The 27449-nt window shown below is 39.5% G+C and overlaps 2 protein-coding genes across 2 annotated transcripts; both read left to right on the top strand.

The window, feature by feature from the left end:
- The first annotated feature begins 2809 nt into the window (after positions 1–2809).
- On the top strand, positions 2810–18798 carry LOC133643660 (epithelial membrane protein 3-like). The gene is made up of 5 exons (XM_062038337.1): positions 2810–3064; positions 11186–11300; positions 15420–15522; positions 15586–15726; positions 18434–18798. The coding sequence occupies exons 2-5, from the start codon at positions 11223–11225 to the stop codon at positions 18607–18609; spliced, it is 498 nt and encodes a 165-aa protein (XP_061894321.1). The 5' UTR covers positions 2810–3064; positions 11186–11222; the 3' UTR covers positions 18610–18798.
- A 1176-nt stretch (positions 18799–19974) lies between these two features.
- Positions 19975–26106, top strand: fam83e (family with sequence similarity 83 member E). Its single transcript, XM_062037597.1, has 8 exons — positions 19975–21280; positions 21369–21515; positions 23190–23314; positions 23390–23821; positions 24873–24929; positions 25074–25311; positions 25386–25610; positions 25682–26106. Exons 1-8 carry the CDS (start codon positions 20825–20827, stop codon positions 25859–25861), a joined length of 1860 nt encoding a protein of 619 aa, XP_061893581.1. The 5' UTR covers positions 19975–20824; the 3' UTR covers positions 25862–26106.
- The last annotated feature ends 1343 nt before the right edge of the window (positions 26107–27449 follow it).

Below are 27449 nucleotides of genomic sequence, written 5' to 3' on the forward strand. Positions count from 1 at the left end.
AAATATTATTTTAAATTTGAGATAAAATATGATTAAATATACAAAATATATCAAAACTTAACAGTTTTGAAAATACATATTCAATCATTACAAATAATTGTAAAATCGTGTGTGTGTATACTATATACGTTTGTATATATATGTATATATGCATGGGCAGCACGGTGGGAGAGGGGTTAGTGCGTCTGCCTCACAATACGAAGGTCCTGAGTAGTCTTGGGTTCAATCCCGGGCTTGTGTGGAGTTTGCATGTTCTCTCCGTGACTGCGTGGGTTCCCTCCGGGTACTCCGGCTTCCTCCCACCTCCAAAGACATGCACCTGGGGATAGGTTGATTGGCAACACTAAAATTGGCCCTAGTGTGTGAATGTGAGTGTGAATGTTGTCTGTCTATCTGTGTTGGCCCCTGCGATGAGGTGGCGACTTGTCCAGGGTGTACCCTGCCTTCCGCCCGATTGTAGCTGAGATAGGCTCCAGCACCCCCCGCTGACCCCAAAAGGGATAAGCGGTAGAAAATGGACGGATGGATATATATGCGTACAAATTAAATTGTTAGTAATACATCGCTAATACATTTTTTTTTTAAATAACATATTTAATAATTATTCAAAAATGTGTATATACATCAACACCAAGATATGAATATTGGACAAAACTTTTCAAAAATGAATAAAGTGAAAATATTGTTTTAAATTTAAAATAAGATATAAATGATTAAATATACAAAATATATCAAAACTCAATTTTACCTTCTTGTCCTTTTCAGCTAAAAAAAAAAACACAAACATATTCAGTCATTACGAATGATTGTAAAATCTTCATTTTTTCCTCAAACTTCTGCATCCCACACCTGAAAAACAGCGAATCAAAGAAATGTATGAAAACATTGACTATTCTTTTATTGAGAAGTAATGAATTATTCTGTTAAAAATGCGTAATTGGATATAAATGTATTTTTTGCCATGTTTTTGTGGCATTTTCAGCAAAAACAAATTTCAATAAATACAGGTTACTTTTAAATGTTTTTTTTGTATATTTTGCTTAACACAGCTGATCAAGGAAAATGTATTTCGAACATTAGATATGCCTGCATTGAAAAGAATGTACTAAATACATTTCTTAGATTAATTTATATGTATATATATATATATATATATATATATATATATATATATATATATATATATATATATATATATATATACACTACCGTTCAAAAGTTTGGGGTCACATTGAAATGTCCTTATTTTTGAAGGAAAAGCACTGTACTTTTCAATGAAGATAACTTTAAACTAGTCTTAACTTTAAAGAAATACACTCTATACATTGCTAATGTGGTAAATGACTATTCTAGCTGCAAATGTCTGGTTTTTGGTGCAATATCTACATAGGTGTATAGAGGCCCATTTCCAGCAACTATCACTCCAGTGTTCTAATGGTACAATGTGTTTGCTCATTGGCTCAGAAGGCTAATTGATGATTAGAAAACCCTTGTGCAATCATGTTCACACATCTGAAAACAGTTTAGCTCGTTACAGAAGCTGCAAAACTGACCTTCCTTTGAGCAGATTGAGTTTCTGGAGCATCACATTTGTGGGGTCAATTAAACGCTCAAAATGGCCAAAAAAAGAGAACTTTCATCTGAAACTCGACAGTCTATTCTTGTTCTTAGAAATGAAGGCTATTCCACAAAATTGTTTGGGTGACCCCAAACTTTTGAACGGTAGTGTGTGTATATATATATATATATATATATATATATATATACATATATATATATATATATATATATATATATATATATATATATATATATATATATATATATATATATATATATATATATATATATATATATATATATATATATATATATATATGTATATATATATGCAGTACAGATCAAAAATTTAGACACACCTTCTAATTCCATGTGTTTTCTTTATTTTCATGACTATTTACATTGTAGATTGTCACTGAAGCCATCAAAACTATGAATGAACACATGTGGAGTTATGTACTTAACATAAAAAGGTGAAATAACTGAAAACGTGTTTTGTATTCGAGTTTCTTCAAAATAGCCACCCTTTGCTCTGATTACTTTTTCGCACACTCTTGGCATTCTCTCGATGAGCTTCAAGAAATGGTTTTCACTTCACAGATGTCATAGTTTTGATGCCAGTGACAGTCTACAAGGTAAATAGTCTTGAAAACGCATTGCAATGAAAAGGTGTGTCCAAACCTTTGGCCTGTACTGTATATACAGTTGTGGAGGGAAGTGTGGCCAGCGCTGCAAAGGTCTACCGCCTCTGTCCATGGTGCTGAGGACAGAGCACCATCAGACGGGGGCGTGGCAGTGCTGACGGCGAGACACAGCTGGCAGGTGATTAGATTTCACAGGTGGTACGTGTTAATCTAATCATCTGTTGTCTTTAACAGTAAGCGGCCGGGAGCAGGAGGGGAGAGAGGATACGGACGTGGCTGAAAAGTCGCGTCCTGCTGGAGAGAAAACTTGTTAAAACCTGCACAAGTAGATAAAAATACACTTAAATTTGAATAATGAATGTCTTATTTTGCACGTGAATTGTTCATCCTAAAAAAAATGATGCTGATGCCATGGTGACGTGTTCTCTCTCCGAGTGTTCTTATTGTTGTGTCTGGGCTGGCGGGCCCGACACTTCCTGCACACTTCACCATCCAAAGTGAGCTGCCATGAGCCTTCAAGCTCTTTAGAACTTCCTGCATTCATTATGGCAGCACCAAGCCCAGCTGTGTGCACGCTGATTGCTGCTCCTAAACATGTGTGCACAATTCCACGCATACTGCCCTGTAAGCCATATTTATGTGACAGGAGGGGGCACAGCACCGTTTTTTTTGGCAGATTCAAAGGAATTGGATGTGAGATCTGCACGTCCAGACCACAGTTATGAGGGGGAGGAGGGTGACGCTCGGAGGAAATGGGTGTAGAGCACTTCTCCTCCCACTTCTATATCTCCATGCATTCCTCCTCTCCTCACGTTTTATGACAGTTTGTGCAAGAAAAGAGGAGAACGCGCTGAAATCTGGTAGGAACGTCTTTAATAACTAACTTAATTATTTCATCTACTGTATGGACTTTTTTCTGGTTCCCCACAGGTAATGGCTACATTGAAGAAGTTAGTTTATCCATAAACAATGTGAAAATTGACAAGGTGTCTGAAATCAGATTTATTGGGGTCATCCTAGATGAAAAGTTGACATGGAAAGCTCATGTATTGCATGTGAAAAATAAGGTATTTAAAAGCTTATTTATAATATAATGAGAATGTTATATTGCTCAATTATTCTACCTTATTTCAATTATTGTGCAGAAATATGGGGAAATACATATCACAGCAACATAATGCCTTTATTTATTTCACAAAACAGAGTAATTTGTATCATTTTTACAGTAGGATATAGAGACCACACAAATCCACTCTCCATTAGGGCAGGAATATTAAAACTAAAAGACATTGTGATAGAATTGCACACTCTATCTAGTGATGTTCAAAGCTAGAAATAAAGTTCTTCAGAAGGATTTACAAAAGTTATTCGTGTTCACGTCTGAAGATGAGAATCACAGAAGGCCGTATGACTTTAAACATCCAACAAACGAATAAACTTGAAACAAATGTGCTTGTCTGTTGCTGGTGTGAAAGCATGGAATTCTCTAAAGAAAGACTTAAAAAAGTCAGTGTTCAAAAACAAGGAAAAAAAATACAAAAATGAGGGGTATTTTATTTGAACTAAGCAAAATTATCTGCCAATAGAACAAGACAATTCGGCTTGTCAAGACTTTCCAAAACAAGTAGTAGCTAACCTCAATGAACCCCAAAATATCTTAAAATAAGTATATTCTCACTAAAAACAAGTGCACTTTTCTTGATAGCAAAAACAAATATGAGACCTTTGTTCTCAATATGTTGAAAAATATTCTTAAATTAAGTAAATGCTACTATATCTTGACATAATGATATGCGCTCGGCATTACATTTCTTGAAACCAGCAAACTTATACTAAAAACTAGTTTATTTTTCTTAATGGAAAGGCAAAAAGGCAACGCTCAGGCAAATCATATTGTCTGAAAATGCATTTTCCCTTCGATAACATGACATCATCGCGCCAAGTACGTGCTCTTTCAGTCAATTAGTGAGCAAGGAATATAGTGTGTATATATATATATATATATATATATATATATATATATATATATATATATATATATATATATATATATTTATTTACAGCCCGGCCCCTGGCCAATTTTTTTTTTATTGTAATTTTGAAGAATTTATCTGAATGTGCATGAACTATTTCTGTTCAAAATTGTTTTGAAATGTCACATGTTAAGTGTTTAAATATTAACTGTCAGTTTAATTATGAGACAGAATTGTGTCAAAGTCATGTTTTTTTTATTTCATGCTTGAAATAAGAAATTATTACTTTGAAAAAGTAGTTTTATACGTGTGAATGTTGGTGACACAGGTTTGCAACAGTTGATATTCTAGTTTCAAGCATGTTTTACTCAATATAGGTCATAACATCTCAGCAACAAGCTGTAATATCTTACTGAGATCATTTAGGACCAAAACACTTAAAACAAGTAAAACACTAACATAAAATCTGCTTACTGAGAAGAATTATCTTATAAGACAGAAAATAAGCAAATTTCACCCTTATTTGAGATATTTAATCTTACTTAGATTTCAGTTTTTGCAGTGTGGAATTATATCAAACTGATTTTTGATTTTGATTGGACGTGTCATTGTTGAAAATGCTTAAAGGAAAATTAAAAAGTATGTTGGAGTTTGGATGTTGGTGGAAGGAACAGTGATAAAGTCATCTAAAATCATTGGTGTTAAAAAGGGGGCAGATAAATATAAGAATAGTATTCTTCCATCTGCTCCTTTCTGATCATGGAAATGTATAAGAAACAAAAACAATGACTGTACGTGGCTTGTATATGTATGCATTTTCATGAAAGGAATAAAAAGAAATGATGATGATGACACTGTATTAGTAGTAGTAGTACTTTGATCGCTGTTATGAGCAAAAAGGGGTCAAATACAAGTGTACGCAATGCTTAAAGTTCACAGGTTATAGGCAAAATGTGTGTTTTTATCACTATTAAACATGTTTTGTTACTAGCATGCATTATGACTTTAAAAGTTATGATGTCATCTCCAGAGGATCATAGCACTTCCTGACGAACGCCCAAACAGATCACCAGTGATGCCCCCAGAGCTATATTAGCTCGGAGTGATGTATGAAGAGAGTGTGGCCAACTAAACAACAGGCGCCATCTTTGCTACCAAGGACATGAGTGGCGGTGCCTGGATGCACTCAATTGCAGTCGTTAGTTTTTCTGACAAAATAAACCCAAAATAAAATGTCTTTATATAGTTCTAAACATACTCCAGCTCATAAACTTACAATAAAACATGCTTTTATTTCATGAAAATATAATTTTGCTGCTCCACTCCTGCAGTGTTTCATCACTCTAACACGCACCCGAAGGCGCAATAAACGTTAAAAAATATATACACATAGTCTCTTTATATGTCTCATGGCATGTTATGTGTATGTAATATTGGCTGCATTTCTGAGTTTGTGTGCCATGTTGTTCCAGACCACAGCAAACGTTACCCAGCTCACAAATATTGTAATAAATCCATTAGAAGATGAGAGCCTGCCGTTTCCTTTAACTTGGACACACACATCTATACCTTTGGCCATTCTGAGCTAGAAGTTATCTCATCCTGTGAGAAGCCTCCATTTTACTTATGATTTCCAATGTTGCAAAAATGTGTAGAATAAAAATTATAATACAACATTTCTGTCAACAAAGATTTGCAGCAGCCTTTGATAGTATAATATAAACACATCATGTGTTGTCTTCATTATAAGACTTTTATATAAGGCTTTTCATTTTTTGCGGCTCCAGACAGATTAGTTTTTTGTATTTTTGGTCCAACATGGCTCTTTCAACATTTTGGGTTGCCGACTCCTGCATTAGGGGGTCTGGCACAAATGGAAGACTTATGAACTCTACTTAAGATCTCTGTCCAACTATCCTCAGACAGACTCAAACCCTTTCCAAGTTATTTCATTGAAGTCAAAGACTCAGACAGAAAAGGAGAAGACATTTTTTTTTTTATCGATATGTGTAATTGAGCCTTTTTTAAAGTTGGAAGTGGTGTCAAAAACACATCAAAAAATATATGTAGATACCAAAAGAAATGTTGCTCAGGGATTGAAAATGTATTACGCAGTTGCTGAAAAGAGGCAAAAGTGTTGTCAATGTATAAATCTTTAATGTTGTTAATTAGAGATGTCCGATAATGGCTTTTTTGCCGATATCCGATATTGTCCAACTCTTAATTACCGATTCCGATATCAACCGATACCGATATATACAGTCGTGGAATTAACACATTATTATGCCTAATTTTGTTGTGATGCCCCGCTGGATGCATTAAACAATGTAACAAGGTTTTCCAAAATAAATCAACTCAAGTTATGGAAAAAAATGCCAACATGGCACTGCCATATTTATTATTGAAGTCACAAAGTGCATTATTTTTTTTAACATGCCTCAAAACAGCAGCTTGGAATTTAGGACATGCTCTCCCTGAGAGAGCATGAGGAGGTTGAGGTGGGCGGGTTTGGGATGTTCTCCCGAAATGTGTTTGTCATTCTTGTTTGGTGTGGGTTCACAGTGTGGCACATATTTGTAACAGTGTCAAAGTTGTTTATACGGTTACCCTCAGTGTGACCTGTATGGCTGTTGACCAAGTATGCCTTGCTTTCACTTGTGTGTGTGAAAAGCCGTAGATATTATGTGACTGGGCCGGCACGCTAAGGAAGTGCCTTTAAGGTTTATTGGCGCTCTTTACTTCTTCTTACGTCCGTGTACACAGCGGCGTTTTAAAAAGTCATAAATTGTACTTTTTGAAACAGATACCGATAATTTTGAAACCGATACCGATAATTTCCGATATTACATTTTCAAGCTTTTATCGGCCAACAATATCGGCAGTCCGATATTATCGGACATCTCTATTGTTAATGCCTAGATTTGACCACCTTAAAAAGGCACAATTAGCATTGATGGGTCCAAGACTAGAAATAGTCTGTAAACCAAAGTAGTGCTTAAAATGAGCCCAAATCCTGAATGAGGCTTTTATGTTTGTCTCCCAAGTTTTGAACTGAACTCGGGGGGCCAATAAGGTGTCATCCCCGGGCCAGATTTGGTGACCATGCCATCAGTTAAAAAGTTAATCTAAATGTATACGGTGTGACTATGTGTAGCGATTATACGTGGAGTGTTACCGGGTGGTGTTGAAGGTGCGTGTTGAGATCGGTGCGGAAGTCCAGAAAGGGCAAGGCAGGCTCGGAGGTCCGGGGACAGGCAGGAGGTCAGAGGCTGGAGCGAGGCGTTGTTTTCCGGGGGCAAGCTTGAGGTCGAGATCCAGGTAGGAAGCAGAAAGTCCAGAGGGGATCCGGGGAGATGAGACACACAGCTCGAAACCAGGGGATGACGAAGGGCTGCTGGTTGACGACACAGGGCAAGACACAATGAGCACAACGGGGGAGGGGGGGGGAGACACAAAGAGCGAGGAAGCACATAAGCAAGGAAGCTAGAGACTAGAGATGTCCGATATTATCGGCCGATAAATGCTTTAAAATGTAATATCGGAAATTATCGGTATCGGTTTTTTAAATTATGGGTATCTGTTTTTATTTTTTTTATTTTTTAAAATTAAATCAACATAAGAAAGACAAGATACACTTACAATTAGTGCACCAACCCAAAAAACCTCCCTCCCCCATTTACACTCATTCACACAAAAGGGTTGTTTCTTTCTGTTATTAATATTCTGGTTCCTACATTATATATCAATATATATCAATACAGTCTGCAAGGGATACAGTCCGTAAGCACACATGATTGTGCGTGCTGCTGGTCCGCTAATAGTACTAACCTTTAACAGTTAATTTTCCTCATTTTCATTAATTACTAGTTTCTATGTAACTGTTTTTATATTGTTTTACTTTCTTTTTTATTCAAGAAAATATCTTATTTTATTGTATTTTTTTATTTTTATTTAAAAGGACCTTATCTTCACCATACCTGGTTGTCCAAATTAGGCATAATAATGTGTTAATTCCACGACTGTATATATCGGTATCGGTTGATATCGGTATCGGTAATTAAGAGTTGGACAATATCGGGTATCAGCAAAAAAGCCATTATCGGACATCCCTACTAGAGTCATGTAAGGCTTACTGTACAGGTAGAAGTAGCTATGTTCTGGCACTGGAAGGCAGGATGTGCTGGCTTAAGAAGGTAGGGGTCTCATCAGGTGTGTTGATTGATGAGTGAGTGCAGGAGAGGAACGCCCGTGGGCGTGTCCCGAGGCGCGCACAGCGGAGCGCACAGCAGAGTGAGGGGCGGCAGGTGTTTGCACCGTAACAATAGTCTTAAAAAGATTTGGTTTGAACTCAATGTTTTTACTGTAAGAGCTTTCGATTTTCGAGCGTATTTACACATCAACAGGTCTTTCTTTAGAGTCCTGGTTCGATGGTCGTTTTCACACTATCCCTCCTTGCCATCACTGCTACCTTTTTGTGGTGGTATCACTCAAAAACACAGGAACCACTTTACCATGTCACGGTAAGGTCCATTTACTGTTCTATGGGTATCATCACTTGTCTTTCTTTGCCATTACTGGTAGTATTCTGTGGTTACATTACCCATAAAACACCCCCCCAAAAAATCTTCTTTTTGGCCTAATTTTGGAAAGATTTTCGTTTGTACGCAAAATGGTTTGAATTCAAAAGCGACTTTGCAGTTTGACTTCACACGCCGTCTTTAGTGTTCTGGATCTATGGTTATCATCACACTTTCCCTATTTGCCATCACTATCAAGTAGTGACACCGTACAAAAAGACAAAGAAAAAAACACAAACAATTCTGACTTATAAAATGTGTCCTTAATGGCCTAGCTTTAAAAAGTCTTAGGTTGAACTCCGAGTTTTTAGCATTTACCTTTGGAGCATATTTAGATTTTAGGAAAGCGGTCTGCAGTATTCTGGTTCTGTGGTTATCATCACACTCTTTCTTTGCCATCACTGATACCCTTTGCAGCCTGTCTCACAGTAAGTTCCATTTCCTGTTCTATGGTCGTCATCATCACTTGTTCATGTCGTCTTCTGTGGTGACATCACCTAGAAAAATACAGAAAAAGCACAACACAATTGTCAGGTTCAAACACTGATGACATCTATTAAACATATAAAGAAGCAAAGGAATTAAACAGACAGAATTAAATTTGGCTCAATTGAGGAGAAACGTCTGGGCTGTACTCTTGAACAGTCTCCACCACGCTCTGACGAAAGATTGTACGCCTCCTCTTTTATTTGGACTTTCCCTGATTACATGGCAACAGCTGTTTCTAAGGGAGGGGGGTCGTAAACAGCCTTTGTTACAAAAAAGTTCAAAGAAAAGGTCGTAAAACAATTCAAATAAAAGGTCCCTGGAGCATGCGTTAGGTCCTGCTTCCTCTCCGCTTTGTAGCTCTCGGGTCAAGATAAAATCTTCCTGTGGATTACAATACAAAAAAGAAACGGACGCCTTCATGTCGCTTCCCATCGTACACAGTGGAGTTTTACAAGCCTTCTGCTTGGTAGGATCAAAGACAGCTTTTGTCCTCTCGTAGGGCGAGCTGAACTCAATGTAACACAAAGTTTTAGACACAATTATTCTGACAACACTAGTGCAGTGATCCTTTAGATCGGGGGGTCGGCAACCCGCGGCCCTAGTGCCGCATGCAGCTCGTTAGCAACGCCCTAGTAGCTCCCTGGAGGCTTTTTCAAAAATATGTGAAAATGAAAAAAGATGAGGGGGAAAAAATTAATGTTTTGTTTTAATATATTTTCTGTAGGAGGACAAACATGACACAAACCTTCCTAATTGTTAGAAATCCCACTGTTTATGTTATCCATGCTTCACTGATGAGAGTATTTGGCAAGTGCCGTTTTGTATTACTAATTTAAGCGGTCCTTGAACTCCCCGTTGTTTGTTTACATATACAACTTTCTCCGACGCTGCCACAGACAGACATGTTTTATGCCACTCCTTTGTCTCTTTTTGTCCACCAAATGTTTTATACTGTGCGTGAATGCACAAATGTGAGCTTTGTTGATGTTATTGACTTGTGTGGAGTGCTAATCAGGCATATTTGGTCACTGCATGACTGCAAGCTAATCAATGCTAACATGCTATTTAGACTAGCTGTATGTACATATTGCATCATTATGCCTCATTTGTAGGTACATTTGAGCTCATTTAATTTCCTTTGCTTATGTGTATTTAGTTTATTTTTCCATGTTTCATGAGACATTATCTGTACGTAATATTGGCTGCATTTCTGATAGTTGTTTGTGCGCCATGTTGTTCCAGACCACAGCAAATGTTACCCAGCTTGCAAAGATTGTAATATACCTTTGGTCATTCTAAGCCAGTCATTTCCAGGAGTTATCTCACCCTCTGAGAAGTTTTACTAATGTTGTAAAAATGTGTAGAATAAATATTACATTTCAACATTTCTGTCAACGAAGATTTGGGTCAGCCTGCGACAAATAGTCATTTTGATAGTAGGCTAATATAGCTAATATAGACACATCATGTGTTGCCATCATTATTACACTTATATAAGTCTTTTATTTTTTTGCGGCTCCAGACCGATTACTTTTTTGTATTTGTGGTCCAATATGGCTCTTTCAACATTTTGGGTTCCCGACCCCTGCTTTAGACGCTCGCCGAGTTGAAGTCTGATGAGACTTGCTGAAGGTGGTTTGTTTGACTTTTGAGGGACATTTTTTCCATAAAATTGTGGTTGTGGAGTGTCTTATAGACTTGAATATGTCATTTGAAAAAGGCTCCAAGTTAATGCTCTGTGGGTTGTGATGTCATGGAAACACTGCCAGATGTTATGATTGCCCTAATAAATCAAATATGTTAGCTAACATCACCGAAGTTTTCATCTTGGAGGCACAAGAGGAAGCTGAGCTGTGACTCATGGTTACACTTCCTTATGGAATCGCCCAGTTCTGACTTGACATGTGTTTTTTTTTTGTTTTTTTCATATTTTCATATACAGATTAACAATCTGCTGATCCTCACGTGCTCCGTCAACTATGGTTTTCCTGCTCATCTCCTTGACCGTACTGCATCTGCTTACCTTGTCCATGCTGCTCGTTGCCACCTTGGAGAAGGTGAGCTGCTGTCTAACGCTTTCACCAAGACATGGCGCCCCGAAAAGGGATCATATAAAATGAATGTGTTCCATGGTTCTGCTGCCATCATCAGAGCTTTAATGACTATACAGGAAAAAAAGGTCAAAACGTAACTTTCCTAAATGTCATACACGTGTAAAATTATCAAACCACTTTTATATTTCAAAAAAACTAAACCAGAGTACAACCATTCACCTTTGAAAACAGAAACAACATTAAAAGTATGAAATGAGCTCATTCTTTCACCAGGAGATGGCACCAAAGTTAAAAAACTTGCAACATTACAATTGGAAAATTAATTGCTCTGTTCCAGGGTTAAGCCGTTGCTGCCATAAAGTCTTTATTAACGCTTCAGTAGATCATACATCTGTTCTACAAGTGTAAAAATAAGGTAGTGCGTCACCCATAACAATGTGACCTCGGACTATGTCAAGGTAACGTGCGGAGTTCCCCAGGGTTCGGTTCTTGGCCCTGCACTCTTTAGTATTTACATGCTGCCGCTGGGTGACATCATACGCAAGTACGGTGTTAGCTTTCACTGTTATGCTGATGACACTCAACTCTACATGCCCCTAAAGCTGACCAACACGCCGGACTGTAGTCAGCTGGAGGCGTGTCTTAATGAAATTAAACAATGGATGTCCGCTAACTTTTTGCAACTCAACGCTAAGAAAACGGAAATGCTGATTATCGGTCCTGCTAGACACCAACATCTATTTAATAATACCACCTTAACATTTGACAACCAAACAATTAAACAAGGAGACTCGGTAAAGAATCTGGGTATTATCTTCGACCCAACTCTCTCGTTTGAGTCACACATTAAGAGTGTTACTAAAACGGCCTTCTTTCATCTCCGTAATATCGCTAAAATTCGTTCCATCTTGTCCACTAGCGACGCTGAGATCATTATTCATGCGTTCGTTACGTCTCGTCTCGATTACTGTAACGTATTATTTTCGGGCCTCCCTATGTCTAGCATTAAAAGATTACAGTTGGTACAAAATGCGGCTGCAAGGCTTTTGACAAAAACAAGAAAGTTTGATCATATTACGCCTATACTGGCTCACTTGCACTGGCTTCCTGTGCACTTAAGATGCGACTTTAAGGTTTTACTACTTACGTATAAAATATTACACGGTTTAGCTCCAGCCTATCTCGCCGATTGTATTGTACCATATGTCCCGACAAGAAATCTGCGTTCAAAGAACTCCGGCTTATTAGTGATTCCCAGAGCCAAAAAAAAGTCTGCGGGCTATAGAGCGTTTTCTATTCGGGCTCCAGTACTCTGGAATGCCCTCCCGGTAACAGTTAGAGATGCTACCTCAGTAGAAGCATTTAAGTCCCATCTTAAAACTCATTTGTATAATCTAGCCTTTAAATAGACCCCCCCTTTTTTAGACCAGTTGATCTGCCGTTTCTTTTCTTCTCTCCTCTTCTCCCCTGTCCCTTGCGAGGGGGAGTTGCATAGGTCCGGTGGCCATGGATGAAGTGCTGGCTGTCCAGAGCCGGGACCCCGGGTGGACCACTAGCCTGTGCATCGGTTGGGGACATCTCTGCGCTGCTGACCCGTCTCCGCTCGGGATGGTTTCCTGTTGGCCCCGCTGTGGACTGGACTCCCGCTGATGTGTTGGATCCACTGTGGACTGGACTTTCACAATGTTATGTCAGACCCACTCGACATCCGTTGCTTTCGGTCTCCCCTAGAGGGGGGGGGGTTACCCACATATGCGGTCCTCTCCAAGGTTTCTCATAGTCATTCACCGACGTCCCACTGGGGTGAGTTTTTCCTTGCCCGTATGTGGGCTCTGTACCGAGGATGTCGTTGTGGCTTGTACAGCCCTTTGAGACACTTGTGATTTAGGGCTATATAAATAAACATTGATTGATTGATTGATTGATAATAAAACCAAAAATAGGTACAACTACTCAACCTTTGAATACACAAGGGAGCAGGAAGGTGTTTGCAGAATACACACTTTTATGGGGTAACATTTTTAGAAAGCCAGGCATGCTTGATTTGTCTTCATATATTTTACTTTGCATTAGCTTGTGCTGAATAAAAATAACTTGTTTGCGGCGGAACCTCGATTTACAAACTTAATTGGTTCTTGAACAGGGTGTGTAAATAGAAACGTTTGTATATTAAAGCAAATGTCTCCATAAACATGAATAATTGGTACCAATTTCAACAAAAGTCCATATTTTAGGAAAAGTTTGTACACTTTGAACAAAATGTAAAGTGCTATACCGTACTGCACATCAAACAAACCTAACAAGAGGGTGATGGGTCAACTTTCTGTTTAATAACAATCGTCAATCTTCTTGGCATGGATTGGAAGAGAGGGGCAGGCAGTGTCAACAACGCTGTGGATACTTTCTGGATATTTCCAAACATTTCTCCATTGCTTTCTTTGGACCCACATTGAGCTCTCAAAACTGCTATAAAAAAAAACCCCAGCCTAAAAAGTAGATAAAGCACATAGCTAAAGCCTTCAACACTGAAAAGACAAACAATGAGCAGTGAACACCAGAGATCGATCAGCCCGCCGGACACAAAATGGCTGTGCTGCGAGGCTCACGATGGTTGGATGAAACGTTTTGAGACAAGATCCATACAATCAAGTAGACTTTATTTTTATTCGGTTTATGGTTTGTATATCAAAAAGTTTGTATAGCCATATGTTGGAGTTGATTTTGTCATGATTTGGCTTGAACTCTGTTTTCTTATGTTCATGTATTCCTTTTTGCACTTTTCTCCAGTCTGGGTGACTGCTTCTTCATTTGTCCCTGATTGGCAACCAGGACACACCTGTTCCCGGTTGCCAATCAGGATGTTTCATATGCCAGTCTTTTCCTCTGGACGGTGAATCATTGCTTGTGTTTGTCTTCATTGTTTTGTGGTTACGCTACCTAGAGGTGTAAGCTCTCTGTCCACTCCCGAGCTGCACTAGCTTTTGGTTTGTGTGCAATCGCGGGCTGCACTAGCTTTTGTTTTGTGTGCACTCCTAGGCTGGCTTAGCTTTTGTTTTGTGTACACTCCCTAGCCGCACTAGCTTTTGTGTGCACTCAATAGCTGCGCTAGGTTTTGGTTTGTGCGCACTCCCACGCTGCACTAGCTTTTTGTTTTGTGTACACTCCCTGGCTGCACTAGATTTTGTGTTCACGCAATAGCTGCGCTAGTTTTTGTTTTGTGCCTTTCCATCGCTGCGCTAGTTTTTGTTTTGTGTGTACCCCCTAGCTGCAATAGCTTTGTTTTTGTGTGCACTCCTTAGGTGCACTAGCTTTTGTTTTGTGTGCGCTCCCTAGCAAAACTAGCTTTGGTTTTGTGCACACTCTGTAGCCGCACTAGCTTTTTGTTTTATGTGCTCTCTCTCGAGCTGCACTAGTTTTTGTTTTGTGCTCATACATGCTATTACAAACCCCGTTTCCATATGAGTTGGGAAATTGTGTTAGATGTAAATATAAACGGAATACAATGATTTGCAAAAAAGGCCATGTAACACAGTGGTGAACATGCCCTTTCCCAACTACTTTGGCACGTGTTGCAGCCATGAAATTCTAAGTTAATTATTATTTGCAAAAAAATAATAAAAGTTTATGAGTTTGAACATCAAATATCTTGTCTTTGTAGTGCATTCATTTGAATATAGGTTGAAAAGGATTTGCAAATCCTTGTATTCCGTTTATATTTACATCTAACACAATTTCCCAACTCGTATGGAAACGGGGTTTGTACTTGCACGTCATCTCCTGTCTCTGCATCCTGGGGTTCCCGACCAACATAAATGTAACAGATATGTGGATATCTTATTAATTCCTGTTGTATCAATCATTAATTGTATCTATCGCCGGGTCTGTGGTTGTAATCACTCTTGTACGGTTATCAGAAAACGGAAAAAAGCCAAAGAACAAGCAAAAGACGCGATCGTGCAGTTGACTCTGTATGTGCTCAGTTTAAACTCCAAGATCTGTCTGACTTTTGAGGCAAGTGTTTTGGATGAACTCTAAATTCTTCCACTTTTGGTTTGCTCAACTATATGGAAGAAGTTTAGCAGCACGTCAGCATTTCTTTTTCTGTCCCTTTTACGTGTCTAGTCGTGGTGGATCTGGGCCGATTCTGAAATCAGCGACCTGTGGTACAACTGTCTCCATGACAACGCCTCAGACACATGGCTGTGTGCCGTCACCAATGAAAGCGGTAAAGGATGCATAATGTCTCATTTACACTGTGGCTTGGATTTAAAGTTTCCATGTACTCCAGACTGGTTGCAATCGGTCCAGGCCCTGATGGTTCTGTCCGTGGTCTTCTCCTCCATCGCTTTGACGGTCTTTGTGGCTCAACTCTTCATCATGTCCAAAGGAGGCCTCTTCTACTTCACGGGCCTCTGCCAAGGCTTTGCAGGTACAGTACTTTGTCTTCTATTGTTACTGTGCTGACAACACCCAACAACCAAAGTCGGTAGAAAAATGGATGGATGGATGGATGATGTATTAAAAACAACAACCAGCACCACACTAAAATGAACTTGATATCCAATAGGAGGCAACATCACAAAGCAAACATTTGGACTAAGTACACAAACACACATACGCACACTACTACTACTACTACGTGGGAATAATGACCAACAAATCAATAATTGAAGTGAACAACCTGTCATTCTACAATACCTAGTTTGTGGGCGAGATAATATGACAGCCGTCAAAGCACATTCCAATTTTTTTATTAAACGTAGGTAGCAGACATTAGAGCTGCCGTTACTGCTGGCAAACTGCCGCTGTTAAGATAACAAACACAGCTGAGCTAAAACTGCTCTCGCTAACATTAGACGTCACTTGGCACCAGGCAGCACTGTTTAAAGGCCCACACGCACACTCATCCATCCATTTTCTACCGCTTGTCCCTTTCAGGGTCGCGGAGGGTGCTGGAGATTATCTCAGCTGCATTCGGGCGGAAGGCACATTGTGCTCTCATGTAACATCTCTCAACTGCATCTTCCAAATATTTGAGAGTTTTTTTTTTCTTTTAACTAAGGCAGTAATGACTTTCCCGAGCATTTAATTCTGTTTATTAAAGAGTAATTTAGCAAATTTTTGGTACTTTTTTAAACATACATTTTCGAACACTAATTGCAAATTACAATAAATTAAATGTTCTTATGTTTTTTTAATGCCAATTTCAATCAAAAGTCTGACTAGTTAGACCTTTGAAATGTTTATTTAAATGGCATTTTACTGTATTGTTCATGCAAATTATTTCATATGCCATCAATTTCACTGCATTATTTATTTATTGTTATACTTTATTTGGTAAACGTTATTTGTAAGACAAAAAAAAATCAACTATTCAACCAAGTTTATATTTTCTAAAAAAAAATAAAAAAAATGTATATGACGATATCAACTGTGACCACTTTTTTGTAAACAAATTATATGGTATGTCAACTGTTTGACCAATTATATTTGATTTAATTTACCTTACTTTATTTTGTAAACAATTGTTCTTAACAACTAATATTAACTGTGGGACCGGTTAAATATCATCACCTCTCTGCCATATAGCTGTGCTTTTTAAGAAAACAAACTACTCACCAACTTTGTCTTTTTCGAAAACTTTATATAAATATAATTCTTTAGAAAGATAGTCTTCTTTCAGTATTTAATGTACTACATGTATAGATATTTTCTAAACATACACTACCGTTCAAAAGTTTGGGGTCACCCAAACAATTTTGTGGAATAGCCTTCATTTCTAAGAACAAGAATAGACTGTCGAGATCCAGATGAAAGTTCTCTTTTTCTGGCCATTTTGAGCGTTTAATTGACCCCACAAATGTGATGCTCCAGAAACTCAATCTGCTCAAAGGAAGGTCAGTTTTGTAGCTTCTGTAACGAGCTAAACTGTTTTCAGATGTGTGAACATGATTGCACAAGGGTTTTCTAATCATCAATTAGCCTTCTGAGCCAATGAGCAAACACATTGTACCATTAGAACACTGGAGTGATAGTTGCTGGAAATGGGCCTCTATACACCTATGTAGATATTGCACCAAAAACCAGACATTTGCAGCTAGAATAGTCATTTACCACATTAGCAATGTATAGAGTGTATTTCTTTAAAGTTAAGACTAGTTTAAAGTTATCTTCATTGAAAAGTACAGTGCTTTTCTTTAAAAAATAAGGACATTTCAATGTGACCCCAAACTTTTGAACGGTAGTGTATATTACAAGCAACATGAATAAGAGGAGATCACAAAGTGTTTTAATGCAAAGGAAAGAAAGTAACATCATCATGTAGCTCAGGCCTGGGCAATTATTTTGCCTCGGGGGGCCAACTTAAGAGAAAAAAATATGTCTGGGGGCCGGAATATCTTTTTTTAGGAACACTAATACAAAACCTCACAATAATGTCTGATTGAATGCTAAAAACGTAATGACAGACCGCCTTAAAAATGGAATGGAATTTTACATTATTTTACTGAATGAGACACACAGAATGTACATGAAAATAAAGAATGTGGGATTTACAATATTAACTATGAACGATAAAACACTGAATATTGACAACATGAACTTCACACCCCCTCTCGATCATATTTTACAATCATGTGAAACGAAACAAAAAATGCAACAAACCAACAAAAAAAATAAAAATAAAATCTGATGCATCTGATATGTAACTAAGCTTTTGAACTTTGTTGTACAAATCTCCTTCCGCGTCTGTCCCTGACACCCGCATTTCATGCTGGCCGCTCTGGAAACACTCTGTGGAAACGCTCCCCACCCACACTGCTTGGTGCCTCGTCTGAGCTGCTGTGACTTAGATTACCATAGTAACTAGTATATCATGCAAAAGCGCAGATTCCAACCATTGAAATACTAGTTCAAGACTTACGGTCATTTGAAAACATCACTGCACATCATAATGGCAGCTAAAGTTTCCATCTTGAAGATCTAAAAAAAAAACATTTGGGAATGTCTGGTGGGCCAGATTGAAAAGCTTAACATGCGGCCCCGGGGCCTTAATTTGCCCAGGTCTGATGTAGCGTATCTAAGATATAGTGTAGTATATCGACTTATCATTTTGATCAGTGGTGACTCTTTTGCAGGTTTCACAGACTTTGCGGCGTGCCTCATCTTTACTTTCCACCGGAAAGAGATCCTGAACGACTCCAGAGATCTGAACAGAGGTCACTTTGGCTACTGCTTCATTCTGGCCTGGCTGTGCGTTCCCTTACTGCTCGTCAGTGGAATCCTCTACGGCCATTTGCGAAAGAAGGAATGACAGCTGCTACGTTATAGAATTTGTTGAAATCAGCACTGACTGAGAGTGCAGAATGTTGGTCTTTCACCTTTCATCACACCCATTGTGAACATGAGAACACCCAAATGAAGGAAACGTGAGTAACTCTACTCATACATTGTTGGAACTTGCATTGAAATGTGTTGCTTTATTAAAAAAACAAAAACATAACTAACCATTTTGGTCATATCACATGTGTTGTCACATCACACAACTGTCTGTCCATTTGCACATAATGTGCAAATCAGTTTGGGTAGGCCAGGATCAAACATTTAGATATTAGAGATAGATACACTAGTATGGACACATTGTATGTATTTGTCACGTCACACAACTGTCTGTCCATTCACACAAATTATAAACATCGGTCTGAGCAGACCAGAGCTAAAAAACCCAAAACCAGTGAAGTTGGCATGGTGTGTAAATCATAAATAAAAACAGAAGACAATGATTTGCAAATCCTTTCCAACTTATATTCAATTGAATAGACTACAAAGACAAATATTTAATGTTCGAACTGAGAAACTAGTTTTTTTTTTTGCAAATAATCATTAACTTAGAATTAAATGGCAGCAACACATTGCAAAAAAGTTGGCCCAGTGAAGCCGGCGGCGTTTCTGGGTGTTGTTGATAAATGGTTTTCGCTTTGCATAGTAGAGTTTTAACTTGCACTTACATATGTAGTGGCGAACTGTAGTTACTGACAGTGGTTTTCTGAAGTGTTTCTGAGCCCATGTGGTGATATCCTTTACACACTGTCGCTTTTTGATGCAGTACCGCCTGAGGGACCGAAGGTCCGTAATATCATCGCTTATGTGAAGTGATTTCTCCAGATTCTCTGAACCTTTTGATGATATTACGGACCTTAAACGGTGGAATCCCTAAATTCCTCACAATAGCTGGTTGAGAAATGTTGTTCTTAAACTGTTCGACAATTTGCTCACGCATTCGTTCCCAAAGTGGTGACCCTCGCCGCATCCTTGTTTGTGAATGACTGAGAATTTCATGGAAGCTGCTTTTATACCCCATCATGGCACCCACCTGTTCCCAATTAGCCTGTTAGCCTGTGGGATGCTCCAAATAAGTGTTTGATGAGCGTTCCTCAACTTTCTCAGTCTTTTTTGCCACTTGTCCCAGCTTTTTTGAAACATGTTGCAGGCATCAAATTCCAAATGAGCTAATATTTGCAAAAAATAACAGTTTTCCAATTCGAACATTAAGTATCTTGTCTTTGCCGTCTATTCAATTGAATATAGGTTGAAAAGGATTTGCAAAACATTGTATTTTGTTTTTATTTACTATTTACACAACATGCCAACTTTACTGGTTTTGGGGTTTGTAGATACAGTAGATGTATATTAATAGACGCATAGACCTGTATTGTAACCGTTTTTTCATTCCCACGTTATAAACATCTGTCATTTTGCCAAATATTTTGTCATCGTCTGCGTTGAAATATTTACGGTATTGTTTGATTCATGACGGTTGTTGCTGCTAGATGGGTGTGTCACCGTTTTGCCGTGTCAACTTAGTTTGTTTTCCTTAAGGATCACTGCAAGATTTTTAAAGAATTGATGCTCTGTGTCGGTCAATGAAGGGCCTTTTCAAAGCTAAAACGGTTGTACTTTCCCTGCAAACGAACCTACCAGTCAGGCTATACTAGTCTGGGTGTACCAGCCCAAAAAGACACGTGTGTTAAGAGGATGCCTCTTTCAAAGAGAATATTTGGTCATATTTCTTTCGAATACCAAGTTACACACAGACACACACATAGATTTTAAAAAGTGCGTGCTTTAAAAGTGAAGTGATGGTGTGAGCAAGTGCAGTGTGAGCAAGGCAATCTGTCAGCAGCACAGAATTTGTGGAATCCAATAACAATGTGGCCCACAAGGAGTGGAAGGCTGACTGAGATGACAAGCTGGGGTGGGAACGAGTCGAGCCAGAGCTGCAGAGTCAAAGTCGAGCCAGAGAAATGTGTCGAGGTGCACTGGAGGAGAGTTTGGCCGTGTATCGTGGCTGTCTTTTTGGATTTCTTTTGAAGGTCAACATGAGCTATGGAAGAAGAAGTCGGATGTTTTCCCGATGGACCGTTTGCCAGCATGGGGGTACTTAATGGCACTGGGCAAGACTGATGACAAGACACTAGTCGCTGATATAACTTGTTGAGAGTTTGCCATCAATCATAGAGGCTGCAGTCATGCCGGGCTCCCAGGAGGCCAGCCTGGATGAGAATGCGGTCTTCCTGGCGGTCGACCCGTCCTCCCCAAAGTTTATATACTCTGAGGTGGAGCGCCAGTCGCTGGAGAAGCTCCTTAATGAAGGTCCGAAAGCCTTCTACAGCTCCGCCGGCGCCAAGCTCTTCTGCTCCTTCCTGTCTCCTGATGAGGTCGGCAAGCTCACCGGCTGGGTTCAGGACTTTCATTTTCAACCACTCCTTACGGAGGAGAATGGAGAGAAGATAGAAGATAACGTGGACCTCACATCTTCCTACTTCCCCTCCCACTCGGACGCACCAGCTCCGGGTTTGGACCTAGGCTGGCCCGAGGCGCCTTGGGTGCGCATGGAAAACGTGGCGGTCTACACAAATCCTCCGGAAGAGGGAGAACCTCACATTAGAGAGGTCATCAGACAACATCTGCAGAGGGCCAGCCAAGTATGCATTCTTTCACTAAATCTGACCTAATGAAAAACAAATGAGTACATGTCCTTGTCCATGTGAAATGTTTCACTCTACTGTACAGGTAATTGCCATCGTGACAGACAAGCTGACAGATGCTACTATAATTGGGGATTTACACAACGCAGCCTCAAGGGGTGTGCCGGTTTACATCATCCTCAACCAAAGGACGATTGAGGAAAAGTACACACTTCAGAGGCTGGGACATCCGGTGAGTTACAGTACCCCCTTCATTCAAATCTTTCAAAAACAGCTGACACTATCCACACTTTGAGTAAACTGACCATTCGAAAGAAGACATACAGCATTGTGCGCCTGAGAGACGGCACCATGTCTCATTACATAAGCACGCCTTTGTAATGACGGGAGCCCAAGCAACGCTTTGCCGTTTGACTGGTTGGACTGCATTCAAAGTACTGGTCTTTAGTAAAAATGGTCTTTAGTGAAGACATTGCTCCGGTTATCAATTCCAGGGTTCCATGTGTCCCAGAAAACATTCCATGCATGTTACCAGGCCTCTAAATTAGTATTTTATGTTTCAAAGATTTCATTACCCCGGTATTCAGTATACCTATTTTCCAGGGTTCCTGGACCCCCGGTACCACATTCACAGGAATCCTTGTTCCTAGGGTCTCCAATTTTCATTGGGTTGTTGCTTAGGTTCAACCTCTACAGAATCCTATTTTTCTATGATCAATCTTTCCCAGTGTCTAATGTTCAAAGAGTTAGATGTTACCAGGGCTCAATGTCCCTTGAACCTCTAGTTTACAATTCCCCAAATTTAAAAATATTTTTTGGGCAGCATAATGGTTTCATGTTACCAGGTTTCTATTGTCCTATGGTTACATGTTACCAATGTCTCATGGAGCTATAGTTTCCTTGGCTATTATATTTCCAAGTTCCAAGTTCAAGGTAAGGTCCCACATTCCCAGAGTTCAACATCTTGGACTCTAATTTCTTAGGGTAACATGTTCCTAATGTATCATATTACAACGTTTCCAATGTTGCCAAGTTGCCCAATTCAAAGGGTTCCAAGGGTCACATGTCCCTAATGTCTCAAATTCCAAAGCTTCTATGTTTATTTCTTTGGGTCCCATGTTCTTAATTTCTCCAATTCAAAGGATTTTCTTTTGCTCCTGTGTTTGCAATGTCTCTTATTCCCAGGGATCAATGTGTCTCGAAGAAAGAAAGTATCCAATTTTCCTAAATTAAAAGGGTTATGGTCACATGTTTCCTGCGTTTAAGGGTTCAAGACTCAACATTTACAGAATCCTTTTTCCAAGAGTCTCACATTCCAGAAGTTCCATGTTTCCAAGTTTTTAAATTGAAAAGATTTTGTGGGGGGGTTTCTATGGTGTTTTTTTTCCCTAACGCCACATGTTCCCCCAGTCTCATATGCTAAGTGTCCCAATATCCAATGCTCTGTGGTCCTTGCAATCTATGTTCTTAATGTTTCCATGTTGGTAGTCTCTTAGAGTCCTGTGTTTATAAATGATTACAATCCCAGGGACCAATGTTCCCAATGTCTCATATGAATGAGTTCCATGTTGTTCCCTAATTTAAAGGGTTCCATGTTCCTCAACTCCAATTTTTTTAAAACAGATGATCACATGCTCCCAGTGTCTTATGTTCTGATTTCAATAGGTCCTCAATTACACTGTATTTTCAGAGTGCCAGAATTGTTCCGGAAGACACTGACGTCCGTATTGTACCGTTATTAAAATGTGAGGGCCCCATGTCTACAATGGGTTACTCTAAGTTCACTAGTTATACAACAAAGATGTTCCTCAAGGCCCATAAGTTCTAAAAAGATCTCCGGGATATACCAGAAAGTAGGCTGTTCATAGAATAACTGAGATGCAAAACTTTTTACTTTATTCTGCAGAACATTCGGGTTCGTCTTCTTGGAGGTAAAAGCTTCTGTTCCAGCAAGGGAAAAATGGTGGTGGGAGAGTTAAAAGACAAGTTTCTTCTGGTGGACTTGGTCACAGTTCTTCATGGTAGCTGCAGGTAAAAAGGTGACCTTAGGAAGGTACCTGTTAGAATGGTTGATACTGACATGTTGGTTGTTCTTGTGTTCCCCAGCCTCACATGGACTGATGCTCATTTACACCGACAGCTCATCACCGTGGTCTGCGGCTCCGCCGTCGACGCTTTTGACAAAGAGTTCAGGACTCTATTTGCTGCCTCCGTCTCTGTCGCTAACCCTTGGGAGTTTGCTGTTCCTAGCTTGGGAGTGCCTCAGCAACGAGTGGACTTCTCAGACCCAAGTCCCCCGAGACACTTCCAGTTCAAACACGAGATCCTCAACCCTCCTTCGCCGCCAATGGACACCCCCCTGGACTGGGAAGCCATGGGCTTCTTCCCCAGAGAAAGCTTGCCGGACAGCCCCCTTCAGGAGGAAGAGGGACTCGTGGCAAAGGAAGCAGCCTTGCAGACGGACCTGCAGTTGGACAAAAATATACCTGTTGCGGACACTTTTATTCACAATGGATACAGGCCACTGACGGAAAAAAGGTATGCAATGACTAAAAGTGATTTCAGACATCATACTGTATAAGAGATGTTGAGCTTGTTTCGGACGCAATGCTTAAAACATACATTTTGCTGTGCTGTGGCTGCCATTTTTTCATTGTGAAACAGTGATAGTAAGACCAAAAAAGGCAAAAGAATACACAAACTATTTCCAAAAAATCAAAACAGAATGGTGGTGTATAGGAAGAACATATTGCACATTATTTTCACTATTTGAGTCATTACGTTCTTCCTCTTCTACTACTTTTTCGCAATAGGAGTCAACTTACAGCAGATTGCGTGTTTTTATTTTGCTTTGTTTGCAACTTCCTCTGTCATTCATAACACCTAATGTCCTATCTAATCAAGAAAGCCCCATTTTCATAATTTAATAATAATAATAATAATTGTTAAAATGCTATTACTATTACTAGTATGAATATTTTTTATTTCATGATATTACATTATCGTTTTTATTATATATTGTATTTTGTTGTAATTATATTATATAATATGTATACGAATAGTGTGATTATTTTTAATCCTCATAAAATTGTAATATCAACATAGGTACATATACATTATTTTAAAGCTTTGTGTGTGTGTATATATGTATATATATGTACAGTCGAGGTTACTGTGGTTTATCCGTTATACAGTGCTCAATACCGGGGTAGAGCGGCATGTACGTTAGGTCAGGAAAAAACAGAGGCTATTTCATCCCTACAAGCCTGTTTTCACAGGTTTCCCTGCTCTTCAGGGGATTTTACCTGCAAAACCGGCTTGTAGGGATGAAATAGCCTCTGCGTTTTTTCCTGACCGTGTGTGTGTGTGTGTGTGTGTGTGTGTGTGTGTGTGTGTGTGTGTGTGTGTGTGTGTGTAGCTATATTATTTCTTTAATTGTATTTATAAATCATTTAATGTATTAATGTGTATAATTATGTTCTTACGGTTTATTTTATAGTACTGCATGTCACAATATGTACTTTATTTTAGTTTTATTCAATTTTAGAAACAATGTGACTAATTCTTAATTTTTTTTTGTACCTGACAGGATGCATGAAAGCGCTCCAGTGACAAACACTATGGCCAACAACACAAAGGCTGTCAAGTGAGTTTTTTTTCCACGACCATGAATATATACAGTGGAATCATCCATATGTAATGTTTCCCAACATATACAGTCAATTATGAAAAACCTACAGAAACTCATTGATATAAACATATGGTATTATATCATACCTTCTGTTTTTAGCTGGACAGACCGTCAGATAGAACAACCCGTATCGCAGCAATTCTCCAAAGAGAAGTTCAACAACATGGACAACCGATCATCGTTGAGGCTTCAAGACAAAGACGGCGACTTGAGGCGAAATCCGTTATTTTCCTCTCTAAACTATAAGCGGCGCTCACGGTGGGAGCCCAACTTCATAGAGGACAACTTGGACGACGACGACATCAGCTCCAGCATTATGAACACAGCCTCTTCCAGAGTAATTCACCCCTTTTGACACAATACTCCAATGTACTCCATTTCACCATGTAATCTTTACTTTTCTGTCGACAGAAACCCTTAATCCTGAGGGTGCCCCAGTCTGAGAGTTTCAACTCCATGAATGACCTCGTGAGGCGCTTTAAGCCTCAACACAACAAAGCGGAACCCTTCAGAAGAGGATCCTCGGCCACCATGTCTGAAATGACCCAGTCCATGATGGAGCTCCGTGCGGACGCAAACAGCACAGACCGAGCTCAGGATGACAGACGATTTTCAGTACCGAGGCTTAAGGTCAACGTAAGTATCTCCTACATTCCAATTTCCTTTTTCAGGCTTTTGACTTATCCTCAAAAATGCTTCTTTGGCAGTGTTTCGACCCGGACCAGATGACGCCGGGATTAATGCTGATGCAGAGGCGGAACGATGTTGTGAAAACCGCCTTAAAAAGAATCCCGCAGACCTTACAGTCCAGAGAAAGACCTCGCAGCTTTGCCCTGGATTCGAAATGGATGTCTCTGAGGGAGAGGAAGAACGAGGAGGAGGCATGAGCAGCAGAGAAACTGTGTAGAAAAACTCTTACTTCTGTAGTGTTGAACACCCAAACCAGCAAAAACAGGCTGGGACTACAATAAAATGGGTGTCTACTGTTAGTATGGTGACCTCGATCTTCAAACTCATTAACATTGACAGTAGAGGTGGGCGATACTACAAACTATGGTATCTATCCCATACCAACTAAATATAGAGGCAGTATCTCTGATACCGATACTTTTTACTTGGACATTTTTCAAGATCAGGGCGAATGTTAATTTATTTGTGAACAATTAAACAATATTCATTGCAAAAATATGACAAACATTTTATTTTCATGAAATTGCTTTAATGGGGCCCCTGTAATGCAAAACCAACATTTCTTACCTATTGGTACCTGCTGCTGTGTATTTGGGATTTGTATAAGTCCCATCCATCCATTTTCTACTGCGGAGGGTGCTGGAGCCTATCTCAGCTGCTTTTGGGCGGAAGGCGGGGTACACCCTAGACAAGTCGCCACCTCATCGCAGGGCCAACACAGATAGACAGACAACATTCACACTCACATTCACACACTAGGGCCAATTTAGTGTTGCCAATCAACCTATCCCCAGGTGCATGTTTTTGGAGGTGGGAGGAAGCCGGAGTACCCGGAGGGAACCCACGCAGTCACGGGGAGAACATGCAAACTCCACACAGAAAGACCCCGAGCCCGGGATTGAACTCAGGACTACTCAGGACCTTCGTATTGTGAGGCACATGCACTAACCCCTGTTCCACCGTGCTGCCCTTGTATAAGTCCCGAAAATGTGAAATCAAACCATGGAGGCTGTCACGACTCGAATTGGACTCTGAACACAGGCGCAGGATATCAAAAGCAGTTCTTTAAGGGAATGGATCCAAAAACGGGAGAAACAAAAACAGGCTATAAAAACAGATCTAACCTGACCACTAAATTCACAAAATTATTAACAAACACAAAACGCTCCAGCTGCAGAGGGAAAAAGGTTCTAAGAAATGATATTAAATACAACAAAAGGCTCTCCAACAGAGGCGATACTAGGAAGCTAACCTTACCTGAAAACTTTACAAACCAAAAACTCTCTCAAGGATCCAAAGGGTAACACGAAAACGTGGCTGTGGCAAAGAAACGCTGGCGGTACGCTCATGGAGATACGAAACACTATGGCACATGACAGAAAGAGGACGAGACGTATACGCATGGGGGAACAGGTGAAATCAATCAGGACGAACGATGACACACGAGGAAGGGCAAGTGATCTGAAACAAGATAAAACAGGAAGTGACAAGACAACCTGAAACCAGACAAGACTTCACCCATGCAGGTGTGACCGAGGCATTGTGGAAATATTTCTAAAACAATCCTACCTTTCTTCATACTTTCTCCAAACGAGCCGCTTGGAATTTGCCCCAACCCAGACTTTTTTCCCCACTGATGATGATGTCATATATCTCCATATAACAGGGGTGGGCAATTAATTTTCACCGGGGGCCGCATAAGCAACCCGAGCACTGCTGGAGGGCCACACGACAATATTTCAATTAAATTTTGCTCAATATTATTTTTGATATACCGTAAGATAA

Source organism: Entelurus aequoreus, linkage group LG26, assembly GCF_033978785.1.
Source record: "Entelurus aequoreus isolate RoL-2023_Sb linkage group LG26, RoL_Eaeq_v1.1, whole genome shotgun sequence".
Classification (NCBI taxonomy): Eukaryota; Metazoa; Chordata; class Actinopteri; order Syngnathiformes; family Syngnathidae; genus Entelurus; species Entelurus aequoreus.